Raw genomic sequence first — 17462 nt, forward strand, 5'->3', positions numbered from 1 at the left:
TCGGAATGCATAGTGTTAAAAACAAGGAAAATAATAAAATGGGAAAGAAATTTAACGTCGGCATTCACAATGTGTCGGATTATTCAGCTGGTGTCGGATTACTACATATAGTATACAGTTTTCACTGTATAATGATATAAAAGTGAGTAATATTGTATTCTTAGCGTCTCTATTATATTACATCTGTTACAATTTTCCGGAAATTTTGAATCTAATGTCGAAATGTTGCGAACCGTCAGTTTCAGAAAATGATCAGAGAACACGTTTCGTTGATACATTCTTTGATGTTTCTCTATGCCCCTTCTGTAATTGTTTCCGTGAGCAATATTTTCGATCACAGTCTATTAGAATTATAGTTAAACAGATAATAGAAATCACTGCTGCCCCCGTGTATCCTAGGTACTGTGACGTGGCTCTGTTATCTTCTGCACACCTCAGTGTTGACTTGTAAGCTATAGCAATTAAAAAAAGAAAGTGATTACAAAGCCGTAACTAAGCTGAAATATTTAGTGAGGCAAGAGTGCTGGGCATTCCTAGTCTCAGACGGGGCAAGGGTAGTACTTGATGGCCAGTGATGCAGTTTTCCAGTTGAGGGGGGGGGTCCTGAAACCTAGACATTATAAAATAAAAGATTTAATCTTATAAAAAATTTACGTTTTGAGTTGTCGCCTGCATGACACAGTAATCAGAGCGTATACTCTAGCATTGCGGACTTATGAGTTGATCCTTACATCGCGGGTTCGAATCCCACTGCGGGATGTAGAAACGGTCCTATCGATGAGACAGTAAAAACCCAGGTCCTATGTCAAAGTAAGTGATGGCACAAAAAGATCTCTCACTGTTCAACCATCTTCAGTGACCTTAAACGAGGAGCCCTCCACCAGCAAGTAGTGGTGTCTCATTATGAATGAGAAATTCTTAGAAGGGACGTTAAACAATCAAACAATTTAGAAAACGAACCTTTTGAATTACTGTATATTTTACATGCGTTCTACATGAAAATGAGGCACCTGTGAGATGAACAATTTACAGAAATTGAAACAATAGTTTAAAATATTAATACAGAAAGAAGACACATGTTCAATGTTAAACTTTTTTTCACTTTTCAAAAAACTATAAAAATTTAGTGAGGCATTTGCCTCACTTGCCTCAGTGGTAGTTACGGCCTTAGATTATGTTATGGGATCAAAAATACATTTGTGTACATTTAAAAATCTGCTTCTTCTTTTTTTAATTCTTTCATAACTTTTTGTTTCCTCATAATGGTATATTGTATTCTTTATATAAGACAATTAAATCAATAACTGATTTATATCCAACAGGCTTCAGCATGCACCTAGAGCGTTCACTCTAGAGTGACAGGGTAAGAAGAAGATCCTTAATATTCAAAACAATTATTCTATATCTGCAGTTAATCTCCTTTCATTTTTTTCGCTCATATATGCCACCTTTACTTTTACATTATTAGTTACATAGTCTTTTAGTGACAGGGTATGGGATGATACCTGGTTAGTAAATTTCATACCTGGCGAGGCGAAGCCGAGTCAGGTATGAAATTTACTAACCAGGTATCATCCCATACCCTGTCACTAAAAGACTATGTAACGAATTTACCCCACCGATGTAACATTTACGTTTTATCTGAAGTTTATAAATGGTTTTCTCTGCTTAATCCTTCATCAGGCTTATACTGTGCCTATTATGACGTCACGTTTGTGTTTGTGACGTAATACATCGACCGGGTATAGATTACAACTGACCGGGTATGGATTTACAACTGACCGGGTATAAGTAATCCACAGCCTTCACGTGACAGACTTCAACCAATCGTAAGCCAGGATTTCACGGAAAAATCAACAGAGGTGGGGTAATAAGAAATACCGGTTGTGTTTTTAGGATCCACAGCGAGGTCCAACTTGATTGTCTCTACAGACGTAAAGTTGAAGACCCCGGAAGTATTTGTGTGTTTGGTTGTTTGCCCACACAGCGGAAGTACAGATGTTGTCGTGGGTTCAGGTGGTGTTGTAACTGTTGTCGTATCTGTTGTGGTTACTGTTGTTATCTCTGTTGTGACAACTGAGCTTTCTGTTAATGCAGCCACAGGAATTCCTGAAAAAATATCATGCTGAAAACAGGCATTTAAAATCCATTCATTCGTTGGTTTCTACAAGCCAATTAAGGCCGAAACAAAAATGATTAATTTAGATTTTAGTAAATTAAGAATTAAAACGTTTAGAACTTGAAAATTGCTCATTTAATGTAGGCTTTAACCCATTTCTGAAAAAGACTAGTCCTTATAAAAAAAAAAACAAAGTTCGGTTTGTCTATACCTCTTCAATATTGAGAGGGTATAGTTTTACAAGGACATGAATAACCAAATTGTGACATTATAGTACATGTATACAGAGAAACAAATAATAGCATTATACTGATAACTGTATATCGAAATTTTACGCAAAGCTGTTCCAATCAATGACCTGTTACACTTCGAAAACAGAGAGCCCCTCGGACATTAGTCGAGTCTTGTCGACAGTTGACGTAACCCGTTGTCAGTGTGTCCTTACTAAGGCGCATACACTTCTCCGGAGTCGTACTTCCTATTGAGGATGACAGGAAGTTGGGTTCATTGTTCCAGTTCCGCTCCTCACCCCGAATTGTGTTCGACCCCATCCACACCCCTGTGTTTGTGACACTGGCGGATCTAAAGAAAACTTAAACTGAACCTGGCTTGATTTGATTTTCTTTTCTTTTATCTATTTTACTTTTCTCATTTAATTAACAAATTGTTAATGGATGAGTGGAAAAAATTGACATGTTTGTTTTGACACGGTTGTCAGTCAGTCTGCAATCATTTTTAATTTTGTCTTATCGTCCATATTATCATTAAGTTAAGAAAATAGTCATACTATTTAATCTAGGTTAAGGTCATTGAGGAATAGAATGTTTATATCTTGTTTGTGTCAATCTTACATTCAAACCTACTCATGCTGGGGTCATGTATAGAATGTCATGACTCGAGGTGTTATATCAAAGTCAAGTTCACTTAGCCACATAATATTGAAATATTATGCCACCAATTTGAACTTTCAATTTAATTAGTATTTCGTTTTTTATGTGCTGATGTCATAGATATATATATTTGATATTGTTACTTAGGCAGGTCGTCTCTTCAGGGAGATATATAAAAGAAGTAATGCCCATGAATTAAGGTCAGACCATACGTTCCTCAGATATCTGTTTTGTAATATATGAAAACAAATATTTTAAATTTTAATCATGTGATTTCCAAACTGGTTTCCAATATTCATTAAAAAATTTACAACGCTAAAATTTTGACAATTTCAATGTTTATCCACATGGATTATATAATCAAAAGCATCCTCTGGTATCTTGCACGAAAGACTGGTAAGGTACCTCAATTTTTTGGTGAGTTAACTTGTAAAAGTATCATTACTTCTACATGTATGACAAAATCTTTGAAAAAATTATATATTATTTAAGAACGTATCGTCTATCCTTAAATAAGGAGTTATACGACCTTTTTCAGAACATAATATTGAATTATTTTTTCTTTAACAACCACTTACTAGATTTATACATACCCAAAAATAGAGGTCAGCGTTTGTTTGATAAAGGTCATTTGTTCTTGGTCTATGGCAGGGGCCAGACTACCACCCTCCAGGGTACACTGATAGAAGGCGTCCATGGCGCTCCATCGCGATGTGGATCGAGGCTTCGTAGTTAGCCAGTAACAGTGATTTCTGTTTATGTGGTCTTCAATGGAAGCCCAGTGAAAGCAAAATTCTAGAAAATTAGAAGCAAAAGGTGAGAAGTGAATAATGGAACAATGGTGAATATAAATTTTTTTTTTTGAAAAATATCAAATTTTGCATAATTTTTTGGACAAAATTCAATTCGAAGAATGTTAATCATTTTATACTTAAATGGTAGCCATTTTTCAAATACAATTTGTTTATTTTATTTGAAAAACAGGAACAGTTTAGAAGAAAATCACACAATTATTTTTCTTTATCTTAGATGCATGATATTTTGTTTACACTACTTGGTAGCTATATTGTACAACACTTGAATCTCTCAAGGTGTAAACTTTTGCATCACTACAGCTCTAGAGATGAATATCAACTGCATAAATCATTTGTGCAATTTGAGATAAATACCTCTTGCGTCCATGTAGCAGAGCATGGCCTTCGTCTTGTAGTCTGAAAAGCAGGATTTGTCTTGTGTTTTGTCTGGTTTGAAGTAACTATGTGGCTCCTGGTCAATAACAATGCAATTTTGATCATTTCCTCCATTTGGTTGGTTATTGTTTGTATCGAATGTGTCTGTGAACGAACTATCAATAACTGTGCCATCTAGTTGTGTCCAAACATTTTCTTTCCCAATATCGATAACTCCTAGAAAAGTATCTGGTCTGTAATAAAGTATTTGAAATTATTTTTATATATGAATCAAATATTAAGTTCATTATCTGATAAAGGACAAGACTACTGCACTTCAAGAGGTTGGCTTCTGATATTTAAAGTCTTAAACTTTCTTGTCAAGTATATTTTTACATTTTATATACATAGCCTAATAAAATGATCAAATCAAAATATGGAGGTCAATATGCTTCTTTTGGCTTTGTAGTACATTTAATATGACCTGTGTGCACTGAAATTTCTGTTTTGATAAAAATTACATCTTCAATGTTTTCCCTCAAATATTTTTATCAAATAAAGCATTGAAATAAATAAATTATAAGTCTATTTTAGAAAAAAGACACTTTAAAATTGTGACTAAGAAAAAGTTTCAACTTGCTTCGCATAATCAGGGATTTGACCTTTCTGCACTCACAAAATGTAATTTTCTATAGAAAGCTAGCTAGCATTATAAATTGATAAATTTCTTCTAAAAAACCTTCCGCCAAAAATTATAGTTCCTGGCTTAATCCTACTTAAATGGAATTTAATTGCGGATTTTACAATTGCTTTTTTTTTATTTTTTCACAGTCACTTTTCCAGGAGCCATTAGTGCACCTGTTATTTTATTGTTTAACCATTAATACGGTTCGACAAATTTTATCAAAAGATCGAAAAGAAACGCTGTTGAAACTACATTGATTTTCTTTGTTCTTTGTGAAAATCAAATATGGCTTAAAAGCTTTATTTGAATTAGTAATTAGCTGAAAGAGTACACGTATACACCTATATATAAGGGCATATAAATACAGTGTCACGTGACGTGACAATTTAACATTTTGATTACCGGCTACTCTGTACATTGTTTACATATAAACAATGTCTCTTCGATTTGAATTTCGAATATTATGTAATTCAGACTTTTTCTGGTGGATTTAAAAGAAGCATTTTCCCTATTTACTTTTTTTTTTATTTATTAGAATTTACAAGTTACTTAAACACAGAGGCTTTAAAAAGCCTTGTTCAAATGGTGTTATTTAAAAATGTAAATATATTTATCAATTCTAGCAAAATAAGCAGATTTTTTTATACATTGAAATATCAATAAAACATACGTTCTTGTAGGACGCATATTTTCAATCATCGTATACTGCATACTATCTACGAAAGGAGCCAATCTCCCGCCATTTGTTGCACAATGGTCGTCTGCTTCGAAAAAGGAAATCTTATTGGATAATTCTTCGTACCAGTAGCAGTGCGATCTGTACTTGTCATCAACAGATGATGTCCAATTTAGACAGGTTATTGAACTCGAGGTGCGTATATGCAAAGCTGTAAATTTAAATAAAGTTCAAATAAATATTTAAAAATCCAAGATTAATAAAATTAAATAAAAAAATAAAATAAAAAAACACTCAAATAATAATTATTATAGATAAAGGATATAAAATTTTATTCCTATTGTTATTACTGCTATCCCGATTAAAGGATGGTCTTTGCAAAAGGTCTAAAAACTGATAACATTATTGTTTTAAAAGTTTGTCATGTTCTTTTCATATTTTTCATCATATATTTAAAGCTTTTAAGGAAACTAAATTAAAGTGAATAAAAGCAAGTACAAATCTTATCAATAGTTATATGTTTTAATTAAAGATAGCTCAGTGCTTAAATTATATTTAGAGTAAAACCCCATTACTTATATGTAGGTTAATGAAAACGACATATGATCTTTAACAGACAATACAATGTCATGTGTACTTAGTTAGGTTAAACTGCGGTGATACAAATGATTGTAAACATTCAATATCTGTTTCAAATTAAATATACTTTATCAATATTTATATCATACTTTCAACAAATGAGCTCTGAATCAACTGGATGTTCGACCCTGATAATTTCCTTTTTTATTAAAAGTGCACGTATCGACTGCAAAAACATGTTTTTTTTGAAAATTACAAATCTTTATTGCTTATTTCATTTCTCAACCAATCACAGCCAATCACAGTAAACTTCTTGGAGACAAATAAATGTAACATGTGAATTGGGCATTTGATTTCATTCTATACGTACATGTATACATTTTATGACAAATTATGAAAACCCTGTGACCCTTTTTACAAAAACTCTCAAGATAAAAATTAAACAATGCTGTAAATTTTGTTTCATAGGGATATTCATATATTAATGATAATAATAATAAATTATAATTTTAATGTTATTTACAATGCAGGCACGTAGCACCAAAATATACAAACTTTTTTGCGAACATTACTTTTACTATTGAAAATGTTCTGCCCCCCCACCCTTTTACTACAGTAAAGTGATATGTAGTCTGGGAAATGTAGTATGGGGAAAATTGATACTGAAACAAGCTGGCATTGAGAAAGGTTCCCCCCCCCCCGTCCTGCGAGGAATAGGATTTTCGAGTTTGGGAATTTCCTTTTATTTTGCTTGTTAACTTTTAAAGGTAAGTGAAAAAAATCTCTCTGGCTTCCCCCCCCCCCCACTTTCAAAAACGACGTTACGTTACGTCACTGCAATGTTCTTCAAATAATGGAAAAGTAAGACTGGTGCTTCTGTGAAAGAAAAAGTAAAACCGTAAAATATCTTAAAGAATTTGTCATGGGACCAAACAGTCAGAAGTAGACCCCAGATACCTGACGTTGTGAGGATGTGATAGTTTGGGAAGGGATGCTTATTCTTTCATGGTACCTGATCCCTTTTTCAATGATTTAGATATCTGTGTTTGTTTTGCTCCTGATTTGTTTGTGTGTTTTAATTATATAATTTATTGCATTTTCAAAAACTTTTTTTTACAAAAAAGGAAACAAACATTCTGCTCCTGATTTTTATTGTTAGTTGTTGAGCTTGAATACTGTTAGTTATCTCCAAATATTTCATTTACACGTTTCGAATCTTGTTAGACTACATGTTTACATAGCACATTATTTTACCCAAAGCAATACAGCTACATCTAAATGTAGTGACGAATATTTATAGGTTACTGTAAAATCACATATTTTTGTGGTGTCAAATTTTCGTGGTTTGAGTAAAAAAATTTGCTTCTTGGGGATTTGAATTCGTTGATGCAGAATTGTTTGATTAGTTACATGTATGTATGTTTCATTTTACCATTCGTGGTGGACATGAATTCGTGGGTCTCTTCATACCTCAAAAACAACGAATATTACCCCCTCCCCACTAAAATTTGTGATTTAACAGTATTTAATTTGCAATTTTCGTGCAGTTTTTTTGCCCAAATGTAAAATGTATCAATTTCGTCCATCTTTGTTTTTGTATGTTTCAAAGATTTTTCTGTCTAGAATGTAAAGCCTTCCACTAGAACTCATTTCTAAGGTCCTGTGTCGCGTTAGGTACTGTCACGAAATCACTGCTCAATGTGCCTGAGCAAAGGACAAAATTTGCAGCTCTCTACCTGCAAGTGGTGGCGTCTCTATTTGAGAGAAAATTCCCCAGAGAAGCATCAAACAAAATGTAAAGAAACAACTGAAGTCTTTTCAATTTTTACCAAAAAAAAAAAAAAAGAAAAAAAAAAGAAAAAAAAAAGAAACAATTGCAAGTCTTGTAATAATCTGCATGATCATACTGAAAATCGATTGAAAATCGAAGAGAAAAAAATGAAAATTGTGTGAAAAGCTGGTCTATTTAACCTAAAATACCTGCAAAAAATTAAGCAACAAAACTGTAGTATATTGCATCTTTTCTTTCCTTTCTTTATTCACATGAAAACGAATTTAACAACAAAGAATGAATAAAATGTACGATGCAGTTAGTTTTCATAAAGAATAATATACGAACAATTGAAATATCATAGACTTTAAAGTTCATGGAGCAATAAGCACTTACCTTTCAAAACATAGAAAAATATCACGAAATATATGTCCATTCTTCAAAGAAAATTGTTATACTTAATTTCCATAAGGTATATACTACTTTTAACATAAAAAAGTTCAATCAGGAAAAATTGTGTGACTAATTTGAAAGGAAGAGCAATTTTTTTAGGAAACATTATTGTGATATCAGGTTAATCAATCTATAGAATTAAATAAGTTCTGTTCATAAAGTTTTCGATTGTTTTCATTGATTTTTATAATGGACAACAGACAAAATATTTAACCAGAAGCTCCTAAATCAATAAAAAGCTTGTTTCATTGTTATGTCCATTTTCAAATAAGTGATAATTTAATTGGTGTTAATGACATTACTTGATGTCACAATTGCTAAGTTTTCTGGTCAGATCTTTACTTATCTCATTTTTCAGTTCAAGATATATTCTTTTTTAATTTATAATTTTTTCCTTGTCATTTGCCCAAACTGTTGTTTTCGTGGTCCATGTCTGTTCTGCTTCCAATGTAGTAGGATGTTGTTTCTATGGGCTGTTTAGTTTGATTGATATTCTTTATCTTCCTATTTCGTTGTTGAATATGTTGTTGTACAGTGCACCTGAACATAATACCTTGTTTATCATTTGCTGGAATTGGCAATATTTCATTGTAAAAAAGAAGAGATTTTTATGAATTTTATGAATTTATAAAATTCAGTAATGAAGAAGTATGTCTAATTTACCATGGCTGAATGGTATATTTTACGATATATAGATTAAATACAATTAGGGATGTCAATTTTATTCGGACAGCTTAGTCGAACAGTCGGATGCTTTAGTCGAACGATAGTCGAATATTCGTTTAATTTAAATTATTTTTTAATCAGTTTCACGGTTTTTTTTACAGACCAGATTACAATATTTAACCTACGCCATGACCATTATACAACGCATTTCTGAATTGTTAACCTGCACGTAGTACAATAAAACGTCGTACAATAAAAACTGTACATCAATATGTATCCTATGTATTTAATTTCAAAATTAATATATTAGCTGCAAATTTTTTCTAAATGCTGGATATCAAATGCTCGTATTTTTCCTTTCTTTATATAACGGTAATACATGTACCCCATAATTAAAGCCATTTCTACGCGTCTGTCAATGATCTTTGACAGGTAAACAATTAAAGCATGTCTCTTATAAAAATAAAGAGAGGGCGATAGCTTGGGATAAACTTTAATTATGAAATCTTGTGCAACCAATCAATGATTGTATGAAATTAATACAAGAAAAATAAAACACGGTTTAATTTCTACATGTATCATAACTGACCCCAATTTACATGTTTCAATTTTGTAATAGCTGATTAATATTCTTTCTGAATTCTGAATCACGTCAGATCTTAGTTTGAATCTGCAAAACTAAACAATTGCCCTCTCCTTTTAAACAGTACGAGGTAGACAATCATTAATAAACATGTTTAATTTTTCTTTCCCATTCTCCCTTTTTGGGGTATTTTTGAGGATAACTTACTTTAGGACAGTTTCCCTTGAAGACTATGTGTATGTATGATATTACACTACAGAACACAAGTTCCGTTTCACTAGATTTTGATAACACTGTCTTTTTTTTTTTTTCTAGACAAAAACTGCAGATTTTGAAAACATGTTGTTCAAACATACATCGACGAACAAATAATTTCCTTTGAACAGTTATATCATACCCTTAGTTTTACATACGAAAATATTGATCTGTAAATAATTGAAATGGGCAAATCTAAGTTGATTGCCTTGAATTCAAAATTACTTTGATGAAACACATTTTTAACGAATAATCGACTAAAGAAATTTTAGTGGATAGTCGTTAGTATCGTACAATAGTCGAGTACTCGAATATTCGTTGACATCCCTAAATACAATTTTAAAAATTTCATCCTTCGTATATCACAATATTTTTTCAAAATAAAAATAAAGGATATATATACAGGTGTGAAACACATGCAAAAGCTTAAGGGGGGAAGTAAAGGTTTTCAATTCTTAATCATACCCATTGACGGTAGAGCTGGGAATTCATCTTGAAATATAAAGGGGAAAATTTGAAAAATAATCTCAAGAACCATTAGGCTAGAAAAAATAAACCTGACTTAGAAGCTTTAGCTTTGATTCTAAATTGTTCAAATTATGGCCAAGGAGGCTAGGTGGGGATAGGGAATCAATGTTTTGTGTTGCAGTAGATAGTAAAAAAAATCTTGGTGGCAGTTAAAAAACGCTTCGTTCAAAGAACCAGTGGGAAAGAAAAGATGAATTTGACGTAAAACTATAAGAGGTAGTTAAATTAATACATGTTAATTGAATACTGAGCCCTAGAGGTAAGATGAACAATAAATTGACATCAAAGTATCACAAAGGGAAAATCTGATGAAGAACAGGAGTGCTAAAATGATACAGGCGAGCGTTGTGACCTACGGGACTCATTTAACTTTGATTGACAAATACAGTGACCATAACGTCTCTTATTGCAACATTTCCTGTCATACTTATAAAAAGAACCACTGTAAAACTACTGTATCTAAAATTTTGGCAGACCATGCAAAATTTCCAGTTGGACAATTTTCATTGCCATAGATGACAAATAGCACGGTTGCTGATTGGTCAACAAAAGAAAAAATCCAAGTAAAACGAAACTGAAGGAAAGGAAGTAAAATTTCATACTTTGTATTGGACGCCAAGGAAGACGAAAAACCAATCAGATGTACCGGACTGGAACAAATGGGCGCAAGTTTTTTTTTTTTTTTTACATTTTGAATAATTCTAGTCATAATTACAGTCATTATCGTCATAATACATATAATAACCAGAAATTTTGATGATAGAAAATTTGAATTCATTTTTTGCAAATGTTGCTAAGTATAGTCGTTTATTGATAAAATTATATTTTTGCATAAGCCAATTTGTTCCTTTAAAATACTTCATATGCATGGCTTTCAATATTCATATTATTCATATCAACTTTCGTTTCGAAGTATGCTGTGAATTATAAGTAAAAGTACTTTTAATGAATGACATCTGAGTACTTGAAAATTACATGATGAACTATTTATATCTTAAAATCATTGAAACAGTGCAATATAAGTGTTTTACGTGATACACAATGTACTGGACAAACAAATACACCAGTTACACCAGTTACACAAACTACAAATCAGGAAAAATATACTTAAAAACAGAGAACAGTGTTGAAGCAATCCCCATTTTTGCTATACTTGTCTTTTGAACAATACAAATCAGTTTGAAAAGGCAGAGCAAATAAATTGTATTTACTGACAAAGTCATCGACCATAAACTTGGGAAAACTTTAAAAAGATATGACATAGATCAGTAAGTTTCATTCCTTGCAGAAAGTGTTCATAGACCGCATTTTGTGCTATTTGTCATGATAGAAAAAAGCATTTTGTAGACAATGTACCTGTGTTAATGATTAGTATGAGTAAAGTATCCAAATTTGTACAAATGTGTTGGACTATGATTTTTTTAAATTTCAAGCTTATAATCTATATATCGAGTCGACATATGAATTACGATAAATAAAAATAAATCATTGATATATCTCAATGTCCAGTTGAAGGCCAAGGCGAATATTCATTCCATGTACAAGATTTTGAATAAATTTTGCTTCACATGAAATGAATATAAGCAAATATCATAAAAATGAATATGGTCATTTATCAACCATATATTTTATACTAAATAACGTTATAACATTTCCACATAAATATACTACATAACATGTTATAGTTCTTTTTTCTACTAAACAGAAACAAGCCTTGTTAACTTAATGACAGTAAAAATAATAAATAAACTAATCAAAGGTTATATTAAGATGCATGTGAAATCCATATGGTTATTTAAAATCACAAAAATGCATGTGATACTTAATGATGCTTAAGATACTTAAAATACTTAATATCATTTTTACACAAAGTATTCACACAAGTTCATTTACAATCATTAAAAAAAATAAAGAAAGAAAGGTCTATATGTTTAAATGAAAACAGTACAATTCAAGTTTTTTTTAACATCGAAAAATTCATCATTTTATGACTCAAAATGTATAAATATATACACAGGACATATCTATAACGTAAGGTTTATGTACATTGTTGGTGAACAGAAAACACGTTAAACTCAGATTGACTCTTTCTTATCCATTAATATTATAAAAATGCAAAAGAAATTTGCAAAACATTTATGCATAACGAAACAAACATTTATTTAGTTTCTAAAATTATAAAGCCTGTATTTACATGCAATCTTTAAATTTGATGCACTGTAAATCGAGGAGAAACCACTTATAACATCATTGAAGAAAACACGGAAGCTATTGAGACACAAAAAATAGAATACTGAAGAAATGCATAAACTTTTAAAATGTAGACAAACTCCGAAGTGTTTCCTGCAATTGTGAAAGATTTCCGTTTCATAACTTGAAAACATTTAAATATGGATAAATGATCATTTTTTCCGTCTCAAGTTGAAAACATGACTAGAAAATTGAAATTTGTATGCATGATAGATAGTTTTACTTTATTTGACGTTTGCCTGATCCTTATACAATGTATAGGCCTCGCGTCGAATCTGACCAGTCATCAGGGGATGTTGGCTCCTCCTGGATCCCACCTCTGAAATATTGTATATCTTTTCAATCAACCTTAAGAGAATGTTATTCTAATAACTCCAATTTTATCAGTCAAATTAACTAAAATTTAACTCTCAGTGTTTATGTATAAATCAGCATAATGTTTAAGATCAAATCAATACGAAATAAAAGCTGCTTCTTCAAAGACATTGGTTCACTTTATGCATAAAATGACCCTGTAGATATGCCAATCGATTGATTTGTACTTGATGTTCAATTTTGAATATCAAGTAAAAATAGATACTTAGTGCTTTAATTTCCTATTGAAATTTCTCCTAAAAGTCCACGTCTTTGAGGAAAACTGGCTTTATGAAATTGCAATGTTATTTTGATGTTACAGAATTGTCTCTCATCATGTTTCAGCTGTTGTGAAATAAAGGTAAATTTTTTTTTGCTTATTTTACGATTTCATTGATTTTACTTTCTTTTTTTTGAATATATATCATGTAATCGAAAACTTAAATCACTCGATTTTCATTTTCAAGTACACTTACTTAAAGAATTGTATATCCTTGGCTTATTCAAATGTCATAGGATTTAAAAATTAAAGAAATTCCATTTATTTCAATTTTGCATATAAGAATTGACTTAAGTATACTCAAAATTTAGTTTTTTTCGAGCGGCATTTAGCATCATTTTCCTTATTCTACCGCAAATTAAAACATTTTAAATTTCAAGCTTAAGAAAAAAACTTGGCATTCAAATCTAGTAACTAATTAATATTACTTTAAAAAAGGCAATCCCACGTATAAATAAATGACACAATTTTTAAATTATCAAGAACTTTATTTAGGAGAAGGATGCTAACACAACTGGAGAAGAACCAACGAATCATCCCGACTTCTTCAAGAAAGGAAGAAAGTGATGAACAAAGCAGACGGGTAAATGCAAAAATGTAGCTTAAAAATCAATACTTACGGCAGCAGTGCTCCCCCGCGCCACAGCCCAAATGTCTCTTTTCAAAGTTTGTTTCGATAAGTTTTCTTCATTTACGTATTATTTAAAAAAAAAACTTATGGTACATATAGCCCGAAGGAATAATAAAATTAGTGAACATAATTTATTTGGCAAACGGCATTGCTTCATGTTTTCTGATATAACGAAAAATTATTTAATAGTTAAATTTTACTAGTCTAGATTCGAAATATTGAAAAATAAATAGTTTAAAATTTGTAGCTTTTTCAAAACCTCCTACGCATAATACAGTATCGTTACATGTACTTGTATTGGATTAATCCTACCTCTACCTATTTTTTATTTGATTGCCTGTGTATCATTTTTAAGGTCTGTCCTATCGATAGCTCATAATAACATAACTTAAACGAACAGTATGTGAAAAAAATGTTTTTATAAAACTACCCCCACCAAATATTCAAATGTTATTAAATATGTTAAATTATTAAACTGATTTACATAAAGAAAAGTAACTGAGGAAGGCAGGTGTTGAATATGAAACAAACGTACGTCTATTTATATTCTTGAATTCGAGAAAATCCCAAAAATAATCGTATCACTGAAAAACAGCCCACAATACATAACGTACGGTTGGATGAACTTTTGTAAAACGCATTTGTTTGGACGTTTTCTCGATTTCTGATACGATATACATTATAGATAAATTTAGGGGGTCCTGTCCACAAGAACATGTAATTGAGTAATCCATATACACGTTTCAGAACAAGATTTTAAAGCCACAAAGAAAAATAATCAGTCTGTCAGGAGTATATATTATAATTCGATTAATTGTAAACATTACATCATTCTTATGGTATAGCTTTTTATACGGCTTATAAGGGTATGCACATTAAATAACCTTGATCACAAATGCCGCCTTTACTAAAGCAAGGAAAAATCATGCATGTCAATGAGATACTGAAAAATAAAATCGTAATAATATTAATTTCTGAAAAGGAAACGTACATGCAAGTTAATTTTTCAGGTTGTCAATCTGGGTTCAGTATATATATTGTTAAGAATACTTGAATTAGCTAAAAATTAAAAATTCAATTCTCCTGCTGCGAAGCAAGATCTTGATTAAATTGTATTATCCGAAGTACCAGTCTTAGCATCCCTTAGTGGAATGCTTTGCTTGGTACAAAAGTGTACGGCAGAAATTTCCCAAAACTATAAAGTGAGAGCACATTTACATGTAAGTGAAAATTAAAATTTTGACTATCTTAAATTTGATTCAACAAACACATCTGAGAAGTTGCAATTTTGTCAAATAGTCAAACACGTGCATTCAGTGAAAATTTTGTTTTATTTTCTCGACCAATTCAAAATTGTCACATAAAATCCTGCTATATATGTACATATGATAAATATATATAAATATATATATATATATATATTGTATATATATATATATATATATATATATATATATATATATAAAATATAAATAATATATATATATTATGTGTGTGTACAAGTAAATTTTATTTTGACGTAAGGTATGTCCAAAATATGATAGTGTTAAAAGGGTTAAATACTGTGGGTTCATCAGTGTTCAGAGAGCACAACTTTCTGAGGATTTCATTGATCACATCTACGAAATTAAATGTTCCTTGACTTAATGAATATTATATTTATTTCTCAGATAATGCATTTGATCACAAAATAACGTATCCTTGAAAATGTTTGTTTTAGAAAATACACAAAAATTCATGTCAACAAAAATTAAATGATTTTTGACCAATGACATTATAAATTATTGTGTACATTTGCATTATGTTCACGAAATTATGGAATTGGGTCTATATTCTAGAATGTTATATGAAAATCAATAAAAATCAATAAAAAGGAAAAAAAGTCAATAAACATTAATTATTTTTGCAAATGAGAGAAGTGTTTTATAAAATCTTATACATAACTGATCTTGTTTTATGAGTTAAGATTTACATGTGTTTTATTTAAATGTGTACATATAAAATGACCAATCAGGATACTCCAGCAGGGAAGTATATATGCACGCTGCTCTACACCATCTCAACACCGTGACCCAAAAGTGAAAAAACTTCTTAAACATACAGGTATTTAAGAGAGAGAGAGAGAGAGAGAGAGAGAGAGAGAGAGAGAGAGAGAGAGAAATAACATGATCTTCTTTTAATGATTTAGAACGTTACGTTGCAACATTTTATTTTAGTTCTGGAACCCAGAATTTTCAGAATATCCTGCAGGGAGGATACATGCAGTGCACGCTGCTCGACACCTTCTCTAACACCGTGACTCAAACAGTGATAAGATTAATGCTATTGCCGTATAGAATGGAGCAGGTAAATTGAATACAGAGAGAGAGAGAGAGAGAGAGAGAGAGAGAGAGAGAGAGAGAGAGAGAGAGAGAGAGAGAGAGAGAGAGAGAAACCGTAGAATCAGAACTGATTAGTGTGCAGCGAAAAGAGGGTTTTAGAAAAAGAAATTGCCCCAATATCAATAACTTGCAATCAATAAGGCTTCAAAACTGTTCCTAGGTGATGAAGAACATACACATTGATTAGATAAGAGATGTACTGAAAAACACTTTTTTCCGCGAGAACTTTGTTTTTGCATATTTAAGAGAGTGTGCGCTCTAATCATTCATTCACGGGTATAATAGTATTCCTAAGAATTACAATGAAGCGCATTGAAGTAGTAAAATTTTCCGTTCGAATGGAACGTTTTGAGCTATCTTTAGAACTTTTCTTGCCACCTTATGACACGTCCATTACTTAAGAAATGGATAAAACAGCCAATTTCTTTTTCGAATACTTGTAGAACAGGTTTTCCGTAAATATAATAGCCAATGAAATTGACTGTCTAAATAAATATCGAGTAAATGTTTAACTGAAACATGTGTTGTGGTAATTTCAATAAAAATGATAAGTTCAAAAATACGTACATATTCGTTGCAATTTGTGTTTTACAGAAGCGGAGAGTCTCTACCTCTCTCTTCCAAATTTTTAGAGCTCCATTTCAGTGTTACTCATATTGCTTGTTGCGAAGAGTGAGGTGTAATAAAAAAAACTAATATTTATTTCTCGTTTCTAAAAATATGTGCATGTCATTATGTTGTATTTGACGTTCTAAACATGACTCAGAATGTTTCATCTATACAGAAAATTTTACCACTTCAATGCGCTTCATTGTATGTAAAGTATAACCACAAATCTTGAAATTTCGTTTCGCTTATGAAGAGTCAGTGACTATCTTGCGAAAATAAGATGTCGCAAAAATAAAGTATACAGTACCTGGTGAATAAAGGTATAAATTAAACAAATGAAGGGAAAAAAAAAACATTTTTCTTGTCTAATTTATATTGAAAATGTAAATTTTTACAGACTGCTGCAATGTTTAATCCAACGTCTCCGAAACCAAAAAGAAAAAGACGCCGCATTTGCTTTTAATCTGTGTTAAAAGCATCGTTTTTGAAATACCTAAGCAGTATTGATTTTAACTTTCTTGACTTCAAATATATCTATTATAGATTCATTATATATTATTTAAAGTATTTGATAATGAATCAT

The 17462-nt window shown here is 31.1% G+C and overlaps 1 protein-coding gene across 1 annotated transcript; it reads right to left on the reverse strand.

Moving 5' to 3' along the window:
* Nucleotides 1-237: 237 nt before the first annotated feature.
* On the reverse strand, nucleotides 238-5655 carry LOC134271676 (uncharacterized). Its single transcript, XM_062753888.1, has 6 exons — nucleotides 5534-5655; nucleotides 4179-4432; nucleotides 3603-3804; nucleotides 2478-2701; nucleotides 1882-2109; nucleotides 238-452 (listed from the first exon to the last, which is right to left on the reverse strand). Exons 1-6 carry the CDS (start codon nucleotides 5572-5574, stop codon nucleotides 253-255), a joined length of 1149 nt encoding a protein of 382 aa, XP_062609872.1. The 5' UTR covers nucleotides 5575-5655; the 3' UTR covers nucleotides 238-252.
* Between the last annotated feature and the right edge of the window lie 11807 nt (nucleotides 5656-17462).

Source organism: Saccostrea cucullata, unplaced genomic scaffold (assembly GCF_032062105.1).
Source record: "Saccostrea cucullata isolate Sc308-1 unplaced genomic scaffold, CSIRO_AGI_Scuc_v1 ctg1765, whole genome shotgun sequence".
Lineage (NCBI taxonomy): Eukaryota > Metazoa > Mollusca > Bivalvia > Ostreida > Ostreidae > Saccostrea > Saccostrea cuccullata.